Source organism: Periplaneta americana, chromosome 3 (genome assembly GCF_040183065.1).
Source record: "Periplaneta americana isolate PAMFEO1 chromosome 3, P.americana_PAMFEO1_priV1, whole genome shotgun sequence".
Lineage (NCBI taxonomy): Eukaryota > Metazoa > Arthropoda > Insecta > Blattodea > Blattidae > Periplaneta > Periplaneta americana.
The window spans coordinates 116105217-116129632 of record NC_091119.1 but is presented as its reverse complement, the minus strand read 5'-3'; the positions used below and the strand labels follow the sequence as shown (position 1 = coordinate 116129632).

Sequence of the window (24416 nt, the reverse complement as noted above, 5' to 3'; positions counted from 1 at the left end):
CGAAATAGTCGGAGAAACACCACAAACATCTTAGGGACATCCTAAGATGATATGCGTCCCTTTGTTAAATAGCCTGACGATCGGGTTAAGTTTTTGTACAAATAATGAGAGTAGTGAAAAAGACTCAGTGAAAATTGTTTCTAATTGTTTCGTAGTCGAATATTTCTTTTAATGTATGAGTATTAACTGGAATAATATTAGTTTGCAAATGATTCTTAGATCATGGTTTTATCTTTCCTGATTCATATCATAACTAGCATGTGTCAGAAGATACAGGCACGGAAAAAAGAATTAGGAGATGTGATAATTTATTTGTAATTTGTCATTTGTCTAGTGCATATTTCCCACGGAAAAGTGTTAGTTTCTCTACACGATTCTTGTTTTTGCAGCGCGCTATTATTCAGTATTCGATTCGATGTTATATTGTTTTATACTTTATGATTTTTTCAAGTAATTACATTTAGGTAAATATTTATAAAAAAGTAAAAATTAAATCCGTGGCGCTACAGCCCATAAAGGGCCAAGACCGACCAGCCGTCTACTGGCCTCACGTCCACATGCCGAGTTAAATATTTATATACAGAATGCAAGGCGTATAAGTGCCATTATTTTAAACTGATGATTGTTCATGTCATAAGAGAGAAAAAAGTCCTCACAATTTTTTCTAATTGCAATATTTAACTAATTATTATTGAAGTTTACAATATTAGGCGTTAGGCAACGTTGCTGGCTGGGAAGGAGGGAGTTTACAAGTGCAAGGTACAGCTCAAGCGGGTACAGACATACTGGTATAAAACAGATGGTCTGTTCTAATGCAGGAGCGGGCCGTAGTTTACATAAAACGAACAGCAAATACAAACTTTCAATCTCATTAATAGAACTTTATGATAAATTTACATTTTATTTAACAATAAACTGTTACAAAAGTTCGCAGATTAGGGAACCTTCATTGCGGAAAACATTGACGGTACATCTTTTTGCCTCACTTGAATTACGACGACTTTTTCCGTAAATTAATAACATATGATATTCCTAAACTGTGAATGACATTGTAAATTGTTTATCGAATACCTGGTATCGAACTGTCATCCGCTCGGCAGTAGAGCTATAGACAGGGAGCTTGAACTCAGCTGACATGTACATACCACAGTTTAGTATATACAGTTGCGAAGCTCAATACTTAATAAATATGCAAACATAGATAGTTGCTGACCACCAGGATCGCTACTATCGCCTCAGCACAGACCCTTTCCCGAGCAGACGATAATGTATGTTCGGGTTTTCTATTTCAATGTATGGAGCTCAGTGAAATATTATATTATAACTTTATTGCTTTTCATTGCTAAGTTTTATTTAGTGTAATTTGTCCGTAAGTTCCGTTTGCTTCTTATTGCATAATTTGTTGCAGAAATAATTACAAAACTGTGTTATTTTCATGTGAAGAGAATTTTACATGTTAACATAATCTATTCGCATCAATATTTTAGGTTTAGAATGGAAGCTATTTTGAGGTTTAACAAAAAAGAATTTATATCGTGATTTTAATTTAGCACATCTACCTTCATTAATTGTAGATGGAAAATTTACCATACCACTCCTATGAAATTAGTGTACGAACGATTGTGTTACTTCGTCTCTTAGGAAGTAATAAATACAATAATTCAGTACGTACTCGATTGTAGTATTAAAATACACACAAATTGAATGTGTGGCGTATCATACATGACATTATGCTTAATTATAATGTATAATTGCGAATATAGAAATATAAATAATAACCTATAATTTTCATATGACATAACAGAGGCCTACATATATAACGGCAGGGCATCGGAGACTTTGTAAATCTAGTTGCTCTAGTAATAACGCTGTGAGGTTACCGTATTTCAATATAGTGCAGTACAGCTGTTCTTTAGTCAAGTGTCCGAAGGCCAATAAGGCAGCACTCGTAAAGCGGTGGAACTAGCGCTGAGGTAGTTCCTGCGATTTCGGAAGTGAAAATCGTTGAATTTACAAGAGATTTTTTGTGGAGGTGCAGGTGAACGTATAAGCAAGGCATAACAACAGCCAAAACTAACCAAACCTAACCATTCACAGATTCGTATATGCAAGGAGTATGAGTACAAAGGAGCTACCTCTGCGCTGGTTTAGCCTACTAACATAGTACATTAATCAGACTTCAGATTGGAGTACCGTAAGAAACGAATAAATACAACTGAAATAGAGACAAATTGCATTTACAAATTTATCACACGTAACTTTATGCTTAATTGCAATGTATAAATGCGAATATAGAAGTAATGGTACAGTAAACATAATCTATAATTTCAACATATCTAAATATCCGTGCGGTGCAACTGAAAATTATTGAATTGTGCATACATGAATGTACAAGAATTTCGCAATATTTAATTCAAATAAAGGGAGGTATTACACATACGAACAACGTAATTTTCACACCAAAAATAATATTTCACTTTAACTCGCAAGTGAATTATGTCTGAAGCAGTGGCGGCTCGTGGGTATTGAATTAAGAGGGGCTGCATACAAAAATTAACCAAGCAACTTATTTTATTTAAAGATTAGTTCCATGCGCCTTATCTTGTAAGTTGTGTTTCAATGAGACAGGCTTATGGCATTTAAAAGAATCCTGCGGACAAAATTTCGGCACTCCGGCGGCGCTGATATAACCCCTGCAGTTGTGAGTGTCGTTAAATAAACCATAATTTAATTTTTTATATGCAGATTTGAACCTTAGAAATATCTAACTGGCGATGTTGTAGTTGGTTGTATAATATATATACATGATAAATCAATAAATGAAAAAAATAACTGAGCCAGAAATTGAATTCGGGATATTCAAGAGTACGCACCAGGGCGCTTGCCTCATTTATTGTGATGTTAGATGTTTCAGATTCCATTATGGTTTGAAAACATTCTAGCAATGGCTCCTTCTTCTCGCGAACAACATTTACTGTTCTTATTTTAAATCCATCTTGTTGCTCCAGCTGATGGAATTGTCTTTGAAACACATTAATCTAATATAGACTGTGTGGAGATCGAGAGAAGAAAGCAGGTATACTGGATAAATTATCAAAAAATATGCGAGCCTTTGTATTTTGTTTAGCGGCTATTTCCATTATGAGATTCAACTGATGGGCACTTAATTTCACATTTCTCCTGAATTGTTAAGGTACTGAACTGAATAGACTGTAAATATTGTACAGAATTAAACATTGTTGCACTTGTTATACTCACAACATTAAAGAAAATGTATTTAAAACTGCGCGCTACTGACAAACTGCTGCAAATGTTGCAGCGCCTGGAAACTATGGATTCACGGCAAGGGGCAGCAAGGAGGAGGGGTAAAACTAACGCGCAAAGCATCCGAGACGAGACTGGCAGCTCCAGGGGAGGATGTGGCTTCACCCCATAGTCCTTGTCTCTGGTTTCGCTCTGGCAGCACCAGGGGAGGAAGTGACTTCACTAACGATTGCGTGCATTTCATTGAGAGCGAAATTTTTTTTTTAAATTCGAGCCGCTAAATAGAGACTGTATAATAAATGTATTTCACAACATAAAACGAGACAAGAGCCACAAATGTCTGGGGGTGCTGCAGCTCCGCAGCCCCTCTTCGAAAGCCGCCCCTGGTCTGAAGTGTCTCATAATCATTGTTTTAAATTTATTAATGCAATTACACTACATTTTAGAAAAAAATATATGTTACTCTTTAAGCATTCCAACTAAGATTGAAAAGCCACCCTTCATGCTCGGGTTAAGCGAGTCACATGGTTTGCCTTACGGCCTGTATTAGATTACGATGGCAGTGACACAGTCTATTGTTCCTAGTACTCACAGCGCTCCAAGCGGCTAGCAACTATCGCGAGAAATGAAAAAAAAAATCATCCCAAGCTTCGCAACTGTATATACTAAATTGTGTACATACTGTACGTCTGTGCAGAGTACTGCCTGCTGAACATGTTGCCACGTCTCTCACCCCAGAATATTAATAAATTTAAGCATGTAATTTTACTTAATTTCACGAAAACGTAATAGAACACAAATATGTATTTAAACTAATATTAACTCTTTGCTAGATATACCTACTGATGTAGGCTGTTTCCGTAATGTTACTAACGGTATAAGCAGTATAACGCGAATAATATAAGAGAAGAATTTTTTTTTCTGGGAAAACTATCAAGTTTTGACCCTATGTTGTATGGTCAGTTTTTGATCCTGTAGATCTCCCCGACGACTGAGAAAAGGACGGCACTTACACCCCTTACACTCTGTATGACATAAATAGAACTTGCAACTGAAAATAAATTTTATCTTTCCAAGATATTATAAAGACGACGCTTTGAGTGAATTTATGTGAAAGGTGTTGGCTTACTGAATTATGATTTAAAATACAAGTAGATTACTCAAGTTAAATTCATTCAGGCCTATCATTTGCATAAATATTGAGATTTATTACAGTTATGCAGAGCTGTGTAATACTTTTACAAAAGTAAAGATCAACTGCTTAGTTAATTAGGAGAAAATGATGTTTAACAATCTGATTTTCAAAGATATTTCACTTCATTATTACATTTTATTGTTCAATTCGATATAAAAGTTTTTATGAGGTTTGAAGTTAGGTAAGCTTGCCTGCATAATAAAGTATTTCACTTTCCTCTGCAACCGCTATTTGGCGCTAGTTTTCTATGTATTACAAGCATTCACTGTCCTATTAAAAGAAGTGAACTTGCTTCAGATATGCCTTATAAATGCTACAGACTTGAGCATGAACCTGTTACGGAAAAGCCTTTTACACAATCAAATGTTTCCTGGACTATAATAGTACATTATGCAACGAGCCTATAATGATAGTAATTAAGACGCAAGTATGGATATTTATGAAACGAGCGCAAGCGAGTTTCATAATATTCATACGAGCGTCTTAATTACCATTATAGGCAAGTTTCATACGACTTTTTATGCTCGACCATATTTCTAACTTGAAATTATTCAGATGTATACATTTTATTTGTATCTGACAAGATCGGAAGTGACCTTGTTCTAGGTCGTGAATTGTGAGATGTGCGCAGACGCGAAAGTATTGATTTTTTCCGATGAACAATAATGTCATTAACCTTGATGTAATCCCGTTAAACTTGATATAACCTTGATTATTGAATTCGACATTGAAAAACGAGATGACAAATTGAATTTATTTGAATATTATTTACAATTAACGCTAATTATTATAGTAACAGAACATAACCTTCTGCGACAGTATTGGATTTCCAGCCTCCGTGACTTTTCGCTAATTCTCTTTCGATTGCATATCCGAGAATAATCGATACTTGCGGTTTTATAACGGTACAAAGCTGACTTGACATTGGCTGAACACCTGTACTTTAATGAGAAGGTGTACTTTAATGACATGCGTTAAAGGACTGCTACCAGGTGTATAATTACTACATTTTGGCATGGTCGAGTATAAAACAATTTAAGGCTAAGTTTAGCCGCCGTACAACCCTTATACAGTATAATAATTATTGTGATTTCACCTACGCACATAAACACGTCATTATCAATAATCATTATAAACTCGATACAATAATTTATATGTGTTATACGTAATTATAACAAAATGTTGCCCAGTAATTATTATGTAGGGCTCGGATTTGTAGGTTTTTAACCTATTTTGTTTCCTTACTCCGTAATTAGAAAACTGCAACGTACTTTTTAATTTCATACTTACTGGATTCAAATGTGTGAATTCTGTAGGCCCTAAAAAGGCTAAAAGAAGTTAAGAGCCTAAAAGTGGCTAAATTTATTGTACTTTTCAGAGAGAGAGAAAACAAAGTTGACATTACAAAATAAATTCATTAATTCTAATATAGGCCTATAGCTAAACTGTGCCACCAACGTTGCCAACTCTGCAGCTTGTATGGATCGAACAATTGGCTGGAAATTATCGTAGTTTTCATTGAAGGATCGTACACTACATATAAAAATGCACCTATTTTTTATAATTTTAACTAAATCCCATCCACAGTGTTTTATGTAAGTTTTTTTTTAAATTAAAAATATTATTGTTAAAAATGTATTATGGACGCATAAAATGATTTTTAAACATTTTGTTGTCTGCTTACCTTGGGAAAAGGCTTAAAATGGAAAGCATCATTTTTCTCTTCAGGAAGGTCAGCAACAGCAGGAACAGAAGAACCGCTGCTACATGTAACCTTCTACAGTTGTTTCATCAGTACACAACCTAGCTTTAAATTTAGGAATAGTTTACCATACGTTTCTGTAATATTTCTTTTATATTTACGTGCACCCAATGTAGTTTTTAGAGGTAGGACTTAGTGGGAATATTATCGCTAACTTCTGACTTCATTGCCGCTATTTCACATCAGAACTTCATGACAATAACAACAACTTACTGCCACAGAACACGACTTGCACGAGGAAGTACTGTAACAGAATATAGACTTCCGTGTTTCTTTGAATATACCGAATATGTTCCTTTTCTGGGTTCAATTGTTCTCAATACATTATATCCAACTTATTACGTACTTACGTGACAACAGTAATTAATTTTTAAATTATTGCGAGGATTGGAGAGATCATTTCTGTGAGATGTTTGGAAATAAACGGAGGAATCTTCGTTTGCATCATTTTTGAGTAGCCACAAGTAAATGGATTTCTTAATGCTTCGCTATAATGTTTATTCTACGAAAATCTAGTTGTCGCCTGGACTTAGAGACATGGAAGGGCATTGTTTATAGAAACCTGTGTTATGCCAACCGACTGAATAGCACTTGTAACGCAGAAGTGCTACTTGCAAAATCTACTTTAAATGAATAAGCGCGATATAATACTGCAGAAATGTATAAATCAGACCTGCACAAGGTTTGCGCTTTCCGAGTCGGCTCACAGCTCATAAGCGGAATGCAGATATTAGCTGCGCTCTGTATAAGGGTGGACTGGAAGAAGGGGTGATCTCGTACAAAATATACACAAAAGGAAGTACTATTACGAGTGCTTATGAAATTAATTCCCGTTCAGTGTTTGCAAAACTATCTTGGACTATTATTAATTAATAAAGAAATATTTATTTTACAGAAATAATAGAAATTCTATAGCTACTTGAATGTACAATATCATTTTGTTATATTTTTATTTATCAGTACATCAAAACGAGGTTTTATGCTGTTGGCAGCTGAAAGGAACAGTAGCCTACTGATCGTAATGAAACATCAGTTACAGATGTTCGATGTCTGCCTTTATTGAAGTTGATTATAGAAAACAGTTGCTCACAAATATAAATGTTGAGCCAAAACATAGCAATCATTTTCACAGCCAGCCTGTGTAGTCGTGGATATTATTGCTAATGTTTAGTCTTGTAAAACTCAACCAGGCTAGTAGTATTATTCAAACGATCTTTAGCCCTTAGGTCACATGAAGATCAATAGGTTCGAGCTGTAAATCGTTAAATGTTAAATGTTATGTTCCGTCTTTTAGATTCCTCCATACTGTACTGTAGCAGTAGGTAAGCAACGTGAAACAGTTACTGAGAATAGGCCTACACACAGCACTCCACTAGATAACTGAGTGGTCGTTTCCCTCTCCTCTACCCATAGCAAGTCTATGTCATTCTGACGTATCTTCCTCTCCGTTTCGGTGAGCTGTAAACTCGGCTCTCCCGCTCCGAAGGAGCGCGCGCGCTCGTTGAGCGCTGTTTGTGCAGGCCTAGTATAAATTATTCACGTCTTTCACTGTAAACCCAGCATTCTACAGTATTTCCTATTTTCTGCCTTCCTCTTTGCCTCCGCATATGATCCACATATCTTAATTTCGTCTATAATCTGATATCTTCTTCTGCTCTGAACTCTCCTCCCGTTCACCATTCCTTCCAGCGCATCCTTCAGTAGGCAGTTTCTTCTCAACCAGTGACCCAGCCAATTCCTTTTCCTCGTTCTGATCAGTTTCAGTATCATTCTCTCTTCATCCATTCTTTCCAACACAGCTTCGTTTCTTACTCTCTCTGTCCATTTCACACGCTCCATCCTTCTCTATAAGTTATCCACATTTCAAATGATTCTAGTCGCTTCTCTTCACTTCGTCGTAATGTCAATGTTTCTGCTGCATACAATGCTACACTCCACACAAAGCACTTCACTAGTCTCTTCCTTTGTTCTTTCTCCAGAGGTCCGCAGAAGATTCTCCTTTTTCTATTAAAAGCTTCCTTTGCCATTGCCATTCTCCTTTTGACTTTTTGGCAGCAGCTCATGTTACAATTTATAGTACACCCCAAGTATTTGAAGTTGTCTACTTGCTCTACTGCCTCATTTAGAATTCACAAGTTTATCTTCTTTACTTTTCTTCCTATGACCATGGTCTTCGTCTTGTTGGCATTTATCTTCATTCCATACTGCTCACAGCTGTCATTTAGCTCCAGTAGCATATCCCTTAGTATCATCTTCTCTTCTGTTAACAACGCCATATCATCAGCAAATTTTACACACTATATTTTTCTTCTTCCTCCCACTATCACTCCTCCCATGTTCCTATTTCACTTCCTTCTGACATTTCTTCGTCTATCCTGACTTTGACTCGTTTCATATAAAGGTTACTGAACAGCCTTCTTTCCTTCCAATCCACGCCGATTTTAGGATCCCCATCAGTTTATTCCAATCCACTCTGTCAAACCCTTTTCTAGGTCCACAAATACTATATACACTTCTTTATTCTTCTCTAGGTATCTTTCGTCGATTGTTCATAGCGGTCCAATTGCATATCTCGTACCTTTTTCTTTCCTGAAGCCAAACTGCTCTTCTTCCAACTGTTCTTTCATCTTAGAATTAAACATCGATACGAATTTTGAAAATGTCTCCTTTTTAAAATTTTATTTCCTCTTTCCCGACAGGATCGTACATTTTGCGTACTATCCGTGGGTTGGATCGTACGATCGTACATGATACTAAATTTATCGCACATGTACGATCCAGATCGTACTGTTGGCAACATTGATGCCACACAGTGAAAATTATAAGAAAGGATTTGAACCGGAGACCAATTCAATAATGGTATAAAATGAAAGTAGCACTTTAAAATCGTTCCTTGATATCGTAAAATATTTTATTAAAGCAGGTACGTACTGAAAGACGGTACATTATTTACTTATCCTTCTAAAGTTATTTTCACGATTAGCTTAACTGATTTTGTTGATATAACATTTCAAATTGATTTTAGAGGAATACTTTCAAATATATAATAATTGCAACAATACTTGTAGCCATATGCTTGTTCCGAACAATTAATGAAATTATTCAATTCTCGAAGCAAGTACAAGTAATGGGGTCAATGTGCTTGGAAAGGTTGATGTTATTTTGTCCTTTATTTACCAGTATCTATTATAATAGTGGTGATGGCAGTGGTAGCGATGGCGTTGATGGTTATGGCTGTAATGAACAGTGATTTTTTATTATGGTAACGAAAATTATTTGTATTGTATGTAGTTAGAATATTTTTGTCACCATCGGTAATCATTGCTCTAGATTACCTGACTCCACAGTTATGCTGTGCCTGCTGAAAGTTGTATTTGGTCTCATGATTCAGTGCTGCCAGTTCATGTGTGCCATGAGCTGGGCATCGTGAGATCCGGTGGTGTGGAATTGCGAGGACTGAAGGCAAGTGGTATAAGTCGGCGAAAGCCCCTGGGCACTCCAGTGCTCGAGAAGTACATGTTTGTGCCCAATGCAGAGCCCGCCGGTCTGGACTTGCACACTGCACTGCGTGTGTGTACGCACATAACGTTGGAGAACCAGACCGGCATCCAGGTGAAGGCAGTGGAGCTGCACAAGCCAGGCCGGGAGCCTCTCTCTCCGGTGCTGGCGCTCGTTCTTGGAGATCTTCCTCTAATTCAGGCAAGTAATTGTTATTGTATAGTGACCAATGTCCTATAGGTATGTATTATTAACCTTCGCTCGTCACACTGGGCTCCTACAGAACAATTCCCCAGGTACGTTTATAGATACGAATTGTTAATGGGCAATGCCGTCGTAATCAGAAATCCATTTGTAATTCAAATAGAAGGAAACGGTTCATTTTGACAGTAATGTTGGCTATTTGAAAAATAAGTAATACTCTTATGAATTACCAGTATCTTTAATAAACCTATATCATGGTCAATGTTAACACCGAGCTCTGTGAATATCGAAATATTACAAGCTATTACCTAAAGTACAGTATCCGAATTACTGTTCCTTGTAAATTTGTGCATAATTCATTGTATACATTAAATCATTAAATTTATAAAATTAGTCGGATATCTTACTTTTTGGATTCTAAAATCGTACTTTTTGTGAACAATGCAGAAAAGAAGATTTGTATTTTTCTTTAGATGCATAGTAAATTATTAAATGTATATATTTTTTTACCGATTGTTAAAATGAAAGGAATGTAACTGACAACATTACAAAGAATGCAACTGTTACGAAACACCTGAAACGCATGTTGGTAAGTTTTGTCATATTCATTATAGGTCTACCCATTTTTTACTCTCATAAATGCTGAAAGTAAAAATCCCGAAATTCATTTCTTGCAGTATCACGATATAAAAATCTCCCTGTAATAAGAAAAGAAAAAATACCATAAGTCAGAATTAAACCTTCATAATGACACTTACGTTAAGAATTAAGTTCGTATTAAACACAATATCCTGTGAAATGAGTTCAGAAGGTTTGTATAATTGTAACAGAACCTGAGCTTTTGTGAAACCTGTAGGGAGAAATTGTAATTATAATTAAATATTGTTTGAAAATTAATAGGTTTGAAGGAAGAAAGCTTACACTGAATCACTTGTCAACAGGCAGAGTTAACATTACTGGCAAATGAGGAAGATCCACTGATAAACAAATTGGAAATCACTGGCTTCAAAGTGGAGGACCGACATCTGATGTCAGAGCAGAAGTGCATGTTAATTATTGCTTCCGACGTCCTGTCCCAGCCTGACCTACTGCAGACTGCATTGGGAGCCCTGGCTGAGGGTGGCTGTATCTTATCTAGGGAGAAATCCTGTGCAGAAATAACTGATTATTGTTCCTTCAAACTGGAAGTCGTGTTCGAGAAGACTCTTGAGGACGAAAAGTTGATTTTGCTCAAAAAGGTAATAGTTATCATTTGTATTTACACTTACGCCTACATATGACATAATATTGTTTGCAAAATATGAACCCTTTGGATTTTTTATTTAGTGATGTCGATACTACTGTTACTGATATCTCATAATCTCAGTTTCCTAGCATCTAATAACAGTGCATGCTTTTGTAGTCACGGATTACCCACTTACGCCTATTAAACGTAAACACGAATGGAAATTCTTATCAAATCGAAGTGACATGATGTGAAATTCAGAAGTTTTGTAATAGGCGCGCAGTCTGTTCACTGTATTTGTAATTCTGATGTCAACAAATGCACGTGTATCTGCCTAAAAAAATATCGTTGTCATTGATAGAACGATTTGGTAATGCAGCACGTAAAAGTATAATTCTATAATTTGGCTTATTGTTTTCGTTAAAATGCAAAATATCTATTTTCATGCTTATTTCCATTGTGGAATACTTTCTTAAAAAATATGCAATTACAGACGGAAATAATGTTTTAAAATAAGCTTACGTTGCTGGTGTGATACATAGTTACGGACTGACGAGATGGCATGCAGTAGCTGTATCTGAAACCTCTGATCATCTTTCCATGTATCTCTACAGCTTGACGAGTTGTTTAATCTGTAACTCTAAACTAGCTATGATACACCGTCAGGAATAAATGAGACCATTATTTCTTATTTGGTTCTAACATTTCCAAATCAGCAGTGTAATTTTATTTATTTGTAGTATAAGAATATAAGGCTTGAAGTGTAGAAGCCTAAAATCAAATGTCCGCATTCGGAAGTTGATTTTTCCGTTTTCTGAGTGGCATTTAACAGTACGGCAGAAACAGTACCGATAGCTAGTCCTCAAGCAAAAAACACACACAAAGAAGGAACGTACGTCAGAGGTACGGTGCATCAGCTGTTTGGAGGGGGTTACAGCGAATAAGGGTTATTAGAGGTCAGTACAGAAAAATGGTATAGTGAAATTAATTTTATAATCGACAAGGAAAAGATGATGTTGAACTTGGTTGACATTTATCACTCACAAGGAAACGGTCATCACTGGAATGTTGCATAGTACCTTCAAATTTTGCACACTAATACGTCTTATTAGTATAAGATGTTGTGCCAGGAAGAGTTTCGAAAGTAATATGCAACTTATTAAAACGATGTTCCGAATATCGCTGTGAATCTATTTGAATCTAGTAGTTGCGGAACATTTTGAGTGTAGCGTGTGGGAAAGATGAGGGAGAAACAAGGCTGCAAATTAACCTTTGTAAAACAGCAGAGTTAAATAGGGTTCATCATTACCAACAAAATATTAACTGATTATGGAATTAAACAAACTCATATAGCTTACATTAAATTGGTAAGGTATGTTTAATGGTCTCACAAATTAAACCTGTAACATACGGTATATTTTACATTAAGTACACAAATAGAACATGAAACCCGTCGACACAGGTTGGTCTTTCTTAGAAACTGCCACTATATCTTCTTTATTTCTCTTATTCTGTCCTTCCACCCTTCTGGTTGTGTAGGCCTATAGACACTATCATCTCACTGAACATAAACAGAACAAGATTGTGAATTGTTAATGAAGTGATGAAAGCACAAATTTTATTGCAGAACGCATAGCAAATAAAACTGTCATTGTTGCATCTTACATAGTATATTTTTAATCCGTGATATGTTTAATGGACTCACCTTTTATGTTCGGAACCAGTGATTTGAACTATTGTTCAAAAGAACATACGCTAGGATGGTACGAAGTTCAGGAGAAATTATGTTACTTGATAAACTAGTAGTAGACCTAATCACTTTTGCTATGGCTCAAATTACTGTGTGTTATATTTTTCATATTACATCTCTTGTGCTCAAAGTAAAATAAATTTAATAATTATATGACTAAAATAAACACTTTCTTTTGAAAATCTAATGTATTTTTCAATACACTTAGCTCTGTGAAGTTATCTTCAGACCTCAAAATTATTTTAAGTACTGTACAACGTAAAATAATTTTCTATTCATTTATTAACTAGGCAAATTTATCTTTGTTTTAGGAATTGTGCATCGATGTAACTATCTCTCTTTGAAGCACAAAAATATATAGCTAATAAGTAAGCATTATTTCCAATAGTAACTTGAGATTTTCTTTAATTGATTAACATAATTTAATTCAAGTTACTAATTGTTCGTGTGTATGAGAAGATTGGGAAAGTTCCCATCACGTGAACAATTAGACTAGTATGGTATTCAGTTTCTCTCATATTAAACAGTGGTCCTCAACTCAGAGCACTGTGTCGTCATCAAGACTTGCCCGCTCGCCCGCTGAGCAAGCGAAAGTCGTAACAGGGCAGACGTTCAGCGGCGGGACCACAATATGAATTTACTGCTCAGGTTTATGATTGTTTTCTGATGTAAAAAGATACGGGCGAAATAGAAATAACTAAATAAACAATATAATCGTTTTATATTAATTATAAATAAACAATGTTAAGGAATTTGAAAAAAACATTGTAGCCTATTTTCAACAAAGTTAGAAGTTAATCAATTTATAATTACTTTTAGAAATGTAATACACAATTCATGTTAATTATTCGGGTAATGCATGGCAAGTACTGTAAATGTATAAACTACTTCTGTTAGGGAAAGTGTTGAGCAAAACACATAAAAACCCTAGGAATAGTAATGCAGAAATTAACTCCATTCAGTTCATTCAACACTGGCATTAGCACTGATTTTTCGGGATCTGTTTAATTCTCTTTTCCCTCAGCAGTTTCTCAACGTTTGGAACTATTCTTTGTATAGTACATAATCTGAGAGCACATTTTAAGTTGTGATCCGATACTTGGTTTCATAACATGGCTTGTTTTTTTTTCATCATAGGAAAAAATTACTGTTCGTACAGATATATGGTTCCTATCATGTAGGCCTATGTCTGTACAATCGGGGAAATCTAACACATGGAAAGTTCATATAAAAGTCAGATAAATTTCTTTTGTTTTGATATTTGCCCTTCAATTCAGTATCGTAAAGTAAATCAATAAGTTCCAATTACAGATAATAATCGAAAATCAAATTGAAAATTTTCCTAGTCTTTAAACCTCAAATCAAATTCCTGGCGCAGATCGCATTATGTGTGAATATATTCTTCGAAATCCAAAGTCTTAAGAAACTAGTAGGCCTATATCGTTGTTAATTTTGAAAAATGTGCTGTAACTTATTCTTCTAGTTAAGCTAACGCTCCATAATTAGAGGTGGCTTCATATTAAACGCCTTCACTCTGTCATATAAAAAGGTATCCCCGTCACACGCCATGAAGGCACTTGGAGGGCATGGAGGTAGAGTCCCATGCTTTCCATAACCTCGGCACTAGAATGAGGTGGTGTGGTCGGCACCACGTTCCGACCGCCTTTTACCCCCGGGAAAGACCCGGTACTCAATTTTATAGGAGGCTGAGTGAACCTTGGGGCCGTTCTGTAAGTTTGGCAACGAGAAAAATCCCGTCACCACTTGGGATCGAACCCCGGACCTACTGTGCAATAATCTTGTTCTTACCTTGTAGAAAACAATTTAAAGCATTCAGATAATTACATTAAAAAGGCAAATTCACAAATCCATTTTTTCATTTTTCACTTATGATACAGGCTTTTCTTTTTTTCTTCGTGAACGGTGATGTTTCCTCCCTCGGTTCAAAGAACTATCCAATAATTTGCCACGACTTGGTCACCGCACTTTACTATAATATGACAGATCGCCATACTCACTATTGCATTCGTCAAGAAAGACTTAAATTGACGATGAATGAGATCTTTCGATCTAATGCAGTTAATAGAAATAACTTCATGGGATAAATTAACGCTTTTCACTCCGTCCTTTAGACTCCTTATTACACCCGTTTTACTTCCAACCATGAAAGGAGCACTATTGGTTTTCCAAGGATATAAGTTTATTCCAAGAAAGTCCAAAATAATTTCTACAGCCTCTACATGAAAATATCGGAATCATTAGTAGTATCCTTTATGAGAATAATATATAAGAGCTCTCAATCTGAAGGTTTTCAATAACGTTTCTTACAAAAATCACCAGGTGGGGATAATCGCTAACGTAAGTATTTTCATCTACTGCCAAAGAATAACAAATGGAAAGGTGACAAATAATTACTAGTTGCACCTGAACGTCCTCGGCTAGACCTCGGATGGGACGCCTCACAGTGGAAGGAGACAAGCTGATAGATTCAAACTCCTACACTTGTTGTGACAAAAGTTCTTCAGTTGCAATTAAACATTCTTCAAATTTTCAATCTTTAAAAGGTTTCTAATATCTTACTATTACAAGCGAAATTTTATAACTGAGTCGCACAGCCGATTCACTAACATTGTGATCTTAAACAACTTCTAGCTCATTTTCCTTCAATTGTTGAACTAATACTGCACGCTCTTCACCTTCGTATCTGCCATATTCGTTACTGTGAGTTGTATAATGTATCTGTAAATTGTATTTCTTGAGTGTGGCCTACGTTTTGAAGCGTTTTCTGCTCCTCACATCTCTTGCTTAAATGGATGGCAAGAACCGCCTCTGTTCACTACAACGCAACGTTGCAAACCGGTCCTCTGCCCGGTACAGTAAGCACGCAACAGCCAAGCACTGCCCGTGCCCGTTCATACGCGTGTTGATGATCACTGCAGTACACTGTTACGTTCGATGTCAGACTGCGTACTCAGCGGCGTACTTGCCAGTCAGTGCCTCACACAGGTAACTACATAGAGCCTGCCTTCTTCCGAGCGACAGCATCAGGGCTTCCGAACTACCAAACTACGTACTACTAATATTCCAAATACTATTTAACTGCCTCATAGGTCGATTTCGAAAAAAAAAAAAAAACTTAGAAAATTTGTTATAAATGCGACCTTTCAGTGTACAACCTTCCAGTGTCGAGCGTTCCCTTGTCAGTGGTGGACAGACTTGCGATGGATATTGGTGATGCAAACTCTACAGAGCAGAGTGATCTTGACACAGATTTAGAAGGTAACATTCCATTATCTGACAGCAACTCTTAATGTAAGTAATGTTAACTTTACCAGTTTAGAATTACTATAATTTACAATAATCTGTAAGTTATAGTTAGTTTTCCTTGTTATCTTGCCATTCCATAGAAGTGAGTTTAATTGTCTTATCGCCCTTTTTCTTTGACCAATTTTATTATTTGTATCCTCTTCACTTTTGGCCTGATTATTGAGGGTACCGTAACTCCTAAGTATTTAAATGAATCAGAGTTTCCTGTTTGTCCATCGCCAGTGTCTAAATTATCCTTCCACAAGACAGCCAAGTCTTAAATACCATAAACATCATCTTAACACGTATGCAAATTGGTTCATCCGTATCTTTTCGGAACAATAAAGGAATAAGTAAAATAAAATTTATTTCACTTTCATTTAATGAAATTCCGTAGGCTACAGGAAAAAAACCCGAATGATATTACCTTATTGACCATAGATTCGATAGTTTATTGCTCACATCCTGCGTGGTCAAGCTTAGTTGATCTGCGGCGAACGATTACTGCAGGATAATGGACGTATCCACTTGCTTACAACAGAGACATGCCAATCTTAATCTGGTGTTGTCTTATCAAAGTTTTCTCTCTGAGACGGAAGAACTGATTCCGCGAATTCCATCGTTCGACAGCGGCCTCGCTAGCTGGCTGAGGTGCATTCACTTTCCGACATTTTTATAACGCTTTACAATGTTTCTAAAATATTTCCGAAGATAATAGGAGATGATAATCCACTAGAGAATGTCCTACATGGTTGAGATATCCATTATATCTAGACGGGGTTCTAAACTTTTAGATCACAGAAAAATGTGATGGTTAATTTTGCAGGCTGCAACGACAGAGAGGATGGTTACTATCTACGTGAGTGAAGGAAACTACGAATGGCTACCACGAGTGCAAACAGCTGTCAAAAGCAGTTCCAGACAACGCGTCATCCTAGTGGCACAGGGTGAACCTCTCAACGGCATTCTTGGCCTCGTCAGCTGCATCTGCAAAGAACTAGGTGGTGAACGTGTCACGTAAGACATGTTTTCTCTAAAGTAATGCTTTGTGATATATTTCAGAGTAAAATATCTCTTCGGAATATAAAATATATATATGCTATGCTTTCACGTGTTAATTACTAGGTTATCTTGTTGACTAATTAACTAACACGTGAAAGCATAATAATAATAATAATAATAATAATAATAATAATAATATTACAATATATTTCGATGTGATATAGTGTTGAAAGGTATGTAATCGAGATGTATAAAATATGTCGCCAATTCTGCTCGTTTGCATAAATAACTTTCTCACTAGTTCATTTCGACAAAATGGACACCATTGACGTGACGTGCCATGATGAGTATGTGTTCATAGATTTTTAAATAAAATAGTTTATTAACTAATATAAGAAGTGTTCAGTAAGGACGCAGCACGTTAATTAAATTTGTAAAACTCATACGCAGGTAATTTTTTGTTAAATTATTGACTTGTTTGCACTACTGTACACGTTGCTGTCTTTAATATGTAGTTCAAATGATCTTAGCATCAGTTAGTTCCTTTGTTTTATACATTTCTTTGTTTTGTTTCCGCTATGTCGTTTTTCACAAACGAACGTGCGTTTAGCGTTCAAACCTACCTAGTCACACCTATCTATTATAAGAATGGAGACAAAACGAATAGTGATATTACAGAGGAATTAGTCTCCTTAATTCAGACTATGAAATATATGCTGCTGTCATAAAAAGAAACCCTATAACGGAGGAAAACTAGTGAATATCAGAATGGATTCTGAAAAGGGTGTTCGTGTTGTGATGCTTATTTCATAATTACAATTTTAATTAAAAAAAAAACGTAATTTCAGTATAGCTTTTGTTGATTTTATAAAAACATTGGACATGGTGAACAAAATACATTATTCCAAATTTTGACACATAATGACATACCAGATCAAATAATTTCACCTATCATCAATATCTACAACCACAACGAAATTGCAGTCGAAACTGAAAACCACATCTATTTTGATACCAATAAACAGGGGGGGGGGGTTAGGCAAGAATATGATCTATCTCCTATTTTATTTATAATTATGGTTCGGATAAAGTATAGCTCGCGCAAGAAACGATTACCGAAAACCAATGGTGGCGTTGCTGTCTGTTTTGACGTGTGTTTGTAGGCATGCCGAGAGGGGAGAGGTGCGAGCCGATGGAAGTACTGTCTCTTCCAAGAAGATGAACAGATGAGGACATCGCTGTGGAAATAAAGAACGTAGCAAGAGAAAAATTCGAAGCTAATTAAACGCGCAACATATGTTTACGAATGAAATAATAATACCGTGCGATACAAGACACGCATTCACATGCAATGGAACGAACTAAAGTCGTAATGTAACTATCACAACGCAAGACTGATTCTATCGATGTCATTTCTTTTCCGACTGTACTCTCGAATATCATTCAAGTTATCTCGTGACCTTTCCTCTCGCCCGCTCTTCCTTATCGCAGTGTTTGATTCGCATTCCTTCCGTCGGTAATCCGTGGTTGCGAGATCTATAGCTGTATTAGGATTAGAGTCGGGCAGACTGCCTCATATTATCGCCCGTTCTCGGTTGCGTAATCACCGCAGTCTCGCCCAGTGCGCGAGTACCTAACGTAGCCAAATGACTCATTGATAGAGAACACGAGATTCTCTTGCTCCCGAGATTACCGATACTAGATCACTCCCGACAGTCTCGGACGTCTATGCGGGACTGTTGTACTGATAAGCAAGCAATATCGCTCGGGCCGTGCTCCTATAGGAAGCATTGGCTTATGCATTTCCCGGTTCTTTAAATATATATCATGTCGTAGCTCCTATAATACTTAATCAATCGCGCTGTAATTTTTTGGATTGATAGCTCAATGTCTAAGGAAAACATAGGAAAAAAATCGAACTGAAAATATTTTTTGGAAAGTGAGAAAAAAAGTATTAACTTCGATGGAGATTGATGTGTTCAGAATAGACATTTGCAACTTCACCTTTCACCTTTGAAAACTTTTTTGTTTTTCACGTTAGATGGGGGGTCAAAGCGAGAGAAATGTTGAGAAAGGATGGAAATTACTTTTAAAAGTGATGGCCACTCAAAATTTTTACTGGTTCTCGAATAACTGCGAGTTAACCTGTTAGCGCAGGACTCATGACTCAAACGTTTGTTCCGTAAAATTTGTACGGTACCTTTCAACGCATGAAAACTCGTTATTGGACGGATAGTATTAATTGATATTTTAATAAAGATAGTTGAAAATGAGGCTATATAGTCCAAGATGGTTTACACTTTATAGTAATTAGGCTATCTTTTATAGCAACTAAATAAAAAAATTGTTTGTATCACAATGATATGAAACATGAAAATATTAAAAGCTGGTTCACAATAAACCGAGAACGGAAACGGCAACGAGAACTAGAACGGAAATATTTTTAAAATAAATGTATTTAAAGGTAAGCATTCACAATTAACTATTCTGAATGCTCACATTTAATACTGTACATTTATTTTAACATTATTTCCGTTCTCGTTTCCGTTCCCGGTTTATTCTGAACCAGCCTATACTATAGAAAACTACACTTTCTATTGGTGTGCACGTTATAAATTATTGTTACAGAACAATCATTATCGTATTCTAGCCATGTTACAATATAAAATTATATAGGCCTATATGGTTTACAATAATTATCCTATGTTATAGGAACGAGAATAACAAATTAAGAATTAATCAGATTTCTAATACTTGTACCTAATGATAACTTACAAGACAGTAATAAATAATAACCATCATAATAATCCTGATAATCATAATCTTAATCATCCTAATGATTACGATAATGATGATAACGGTAATACTACTAATAATAATGATATAATGATAATAATAATAATAATCGCTGTAGAGTAAACGGTTAGCACACCTGACTGTGAAACGATCGGCTTCCGGTTCGAATCTTGGTTGGGACAAGTTAAGACTGGTTCACAATAAACCGAGAACGGAAACGACAACGATAACGGAAATATTGTTAAAATAAATACATTTGAATGTGAGCATTCACAATTAACTTTCACGTTCCCGTTAATCTTCTCGTTAATTGTGACTGTTCACATTTAAATACATTTATTTTAACACTAGCTGTACCCGTGCGCTCCGCTGCACTTATTAGAAATAAATATAAAGTAATTACATAATTAAAATAGAACATTGGGTCCAGGGAACATTCGTGTTTGATAGAAGAATAAATCGTTTAATATGTTACTTAATTTAAATTGTATTTAAATAATTAAAATGCTATCATTTTGATCCAGAGACCACTCATTTGGTGCAAATATAACTCGTTTAACATTTTTCTAAATTAGTCTTGATTGCATCCTTTAATAAATCACTCCAAATTAATAGAGTTGATTGTGTAAAAATGTAAAAATTCACGATCTTCTATGCACTACTGCCATAGAACGAATAAATTTGTTTTTCTTCCTACTAAAAAATTTAATAGTTTGCACATAGCAGTTACGGAACAACGACGCTACAATCTGAGGCGGCGGTGAAAATGTATTGTTATTTTAAAACTCTTTTATATCCTTAAATATCAGAGCTATCAAAATTTTGCCTGAAATAAAACTTATCGAAAATCATTTTTGAAGAACCTTCTATTATGTAACATTTTTCACAAAAATCAATAATAAGCGAGATATTTTGGTTTATTTAATTCAGGCCCCCTTACAACCGCCCTTTTAAATAAAGTATTTTGAATGCTACATAGCCTAAAATCTAAGTTACAACGAACTTAATTTATATTCAAATTTTCACTGAAATCCGTTCAGCCATTATCGCCTGAAAAGGTAACTAACATCCAGACAGACAGACAGACTTAAATATCAGTCCTATCAAAATTTTGCCTGGAATAAAACTTATCGGAAATCATTTTTAAAGAAATTTTTGTTATGTAACATTTTTCACAAAAATCAATAATAAGCGAGATATTTCGGTTTATTTATTTCAGGCCCCCTTATAACCCCCCTTTTAAATAAAGTATTTTGAATGCCATATAGCCTAAAATCTAAGTTACAACGAACTTAATTTATGTTCCAATTTTCATCGAAATCCGTTCAGCCATTATCGCGTGAAAAGGTAACAAACATCCAGACAGACAGACAGACATACAAACAAAAATTTCAAAAAAGCGATTTTCGGTTTCAGGATAATTAATTAATTATATATGTTAGGACCAATTATTTTTGGAAAAGCGAAAATTACCAGAAAAATTTCGCTTACAGATTTATTATTAGTATAGATTATTTCTCGTTGTCGTTTCCGTTCCCGGTTTATTGTGCACCAGCCTTTACCTGGCTGAGGTTCCTCGCCTCAACCCATTGAGAGCAAATTCTGGGTAACTTTCGGCACTGGACCCTGGACTCATTTCGCTGGCATTATCATCTCATTCAGACGCTAGATAGCTATAGCAGTTGATAAAGCGTCGTAAAGTAACTAATTTAATAATAATAATAATAATAATAATAATAATAATAATAATAATAATAATAACCCTCATTTATTCTCTGTTGTTATGATAAAGCAAATATAAATTACACTCAGGAGGAAACGCAGAATAAATATGGGGGGAAATGCCTGTTATTATTGGGTTGAGAAGCTTTTGTCACCCAGCCTGCTCTCAAAAAACTTGAAAGTTAGAATTTATAAAACAGTTACATTACCGGTTGTTCTGTATGGTGGTGAAATTTGGACTCTCACTTTGAGGAACAGAGGTTAAGGGTGTTCGAGAATAAGATTCTTAGGAAGATATTTGGGGCTAAGAGGGATGGAGAATGGAGGAAGTTGCACAACGTAGAACTGCACGCATTGTACTACACCTGACATAATTAGGAATATTAAATTCAGAGGTTTGAAATGGGCAGAACATCTAGCATGTATGGGCGAATCCAGAAATGGATATAGAGTGTTAGTTGGATGGCCGGAGGGAAAGGACGTTTGGAGAGGCAGAGACGTAGATGGGAAGATAATATAAAAATGGATATGATGGTAGAGACTGAATTAATCTTGCTCAGGTTAGAGACCGATGGGGGGCTTATGTGAGAGCGGCAATGAACCTCCGGGTTCCTTAAAATGCATTTGTAAGTAATTATGATCAATTTGTGAAAGGATCTACTCTATTTCGTAATTCTGTCCTTCCTCTTGCAAAAGTGTTTCCATTTCACATGCAGCATTTTATCAGTTGGGAAACAAAAATATCTTTTGTCAGAGTCTTTGGTCCTTTATAATATAAATAAGTATTAATTATTTTATTTCGTCCTTACACAGCACAATAATTACCCATGCTGATGAAGATGCCGTTGCATAACAACGAAACATCCAGATGTGAACGCGCAATATAATAATACAGTCGTGTGTTATCCATTACTATAGCGTATACAAAACACTATCGAATGATTAAATATGCAGTGTCAACGAAATGCTGATAGCGAGAAAGTATATCATAGCTCCAACCATAACGTGTTATTGTTTTAGACTAGCTTAGGATTAGGTAACGACTGAAAGTGCTGCATTATTTTGCTTCTCCAGAAAGGCAATAAGTAGTTCATTAAAATAGTGTGACTTCTGTAAGAATGTCGACAATCATAATGTGCTGTATTATTGCATACCACACTGCTGTGCCTTCTTAAATTACTTTATGAACATTAATATTTCAGAAAGAGTCACGAATTTCAGTGATGAGCGGCAATTAAGCCGGCAGTCAGTGTACGCATTTCGTAACGATAAGTCGGCCGTGCGATAACAGGCCGGGACCCGGTATTCCTCGTTCCCGAGAGAGCCAATCTCGAGATTACGATTCTCGGAACTGGCGTTATCGGCCAGCCAGTCTCGCCTACGAGACGAGCGGGAGTAAGAGGCTGTTTGCCCGACTCTAATTAGGATAGGCATCCTTGGTCCGTGCGTTCTGTTTACAAAGATTAATTAGTTGTCGCGTGTCCTACAGCCAGTTCACTGATGTTTTAGCTGGGGAGTGGGGAGCTCTCTTCCCAACAGGTAGAGTTTTAGCTAGTGGAAGGGGATAGTGTTTACTGAAGCAAGTCAAGGCCCTACAGCTATACAGTCTATCCTGATACTTTATCCGAACCTCATTTATAATCTACAGAATGCAATCATACAGCAATGGAGACAAGGTCCTCATGGAGGAATAAACATCTTGGAAAATATATGTTTGAATACATTACCATAGTCTAGTATATCGTCGTTGTTCCTGCAATAACTCCTATGTGCAAAATATACAATTTTTGAGTAGGAAGAAAAAACACATTTATTCATCCTACGCAGCCGTACATTGGAGGCTGTGAATTCTTACATTTTCGAAACAAAGCAATATAATTACATATAGGACATTTTATTATTTGCTCTATCACTATTTAAGTTCTTTAATAGAGCAAAAAACTGAAAATCGATAAATATGTCACATAGGAGTTATTGCAGGAACGACGATATACAGTCATGAAGCTTGAGTTGTGAGGGTGCTAGGAAAAATAGACTGTACCGGTACTATTTCGCATTGTCTGTAATGAGGCGATATTAGCGATCCTAATGGTTAGTAACTACCTATGGATGCATATTTACTATGTATTGAGCTTTGTGGCTTTATGTACTAGACTGTGATATTACTGTACGCTGATGGCCAGGTAATTATAGCGAGGTCTGAAGATGAATTACAGAGAGTAGTGTACAATTTTCAGAAAATGGCAGAAGAGTTTAATCCCAAATTAAAACAAGACGTTTCAAGGGAGCATACCAATCAGAAGTAAAATCTGCATTAGCAGTACTCATTTCTGAGTATTGGGCATTTAATTATTTATGCTACACTATCATATCTAGAAGAGAAAGAAATGCCACTGAAGAGTTCCCGAATTAATCTTATCATATACACCAAGAGGTCGTCGACTTCCTGGAAAACCTAAAAGGAAATGGCTAGAAACTGTATCGGATCAGTGAGGCCCAATATTTGTATGTCGATTATGATGATGATGATGATGATGACGACGACGATCTACATCCCACATAAATCTTATAAAAGTGTGCAAAACAAGTGCCGCATGGAATTTTCTGAATCTGTAATTCCTAACAAGTGAGCAGTATTGCCTTTAATTTATAAATTTCGTGAGCTTGAGAGATACATAAAACTTCGGTGAAA

General features: G+C 35.9%; 1 protein-coding gene across 4 annotated transcripts in view; it reads left to right on the top strand.

The window, feature by feature from the left end:
• The window catches only part of LOC138696405 (fatty acid synthase-like), a 260583-nt gene that overhangs the window by 147735 nt on the left and 88432 nt on the right, over positions 1-24416 (top strand). For all 4 annotated transcript variants that reach the window (XM_069821328.1, XM_069821325.1, XM_069821327.1 and 1 more), the window contains exons 19-21: positions 9613-9924; positions 10869-11161; positions 17031-17221. In XM_069821328.1, coding sequence (XP_069677429.1) covers positions 9613-9924; positions 10869-11161; positions 17031-17221 — 796 coding nt within the window. The remainder of the gene's footprint in view (positions 1-9612; positions 9925-10868; positions 11162-17030; positions 17222-24416) is intronic.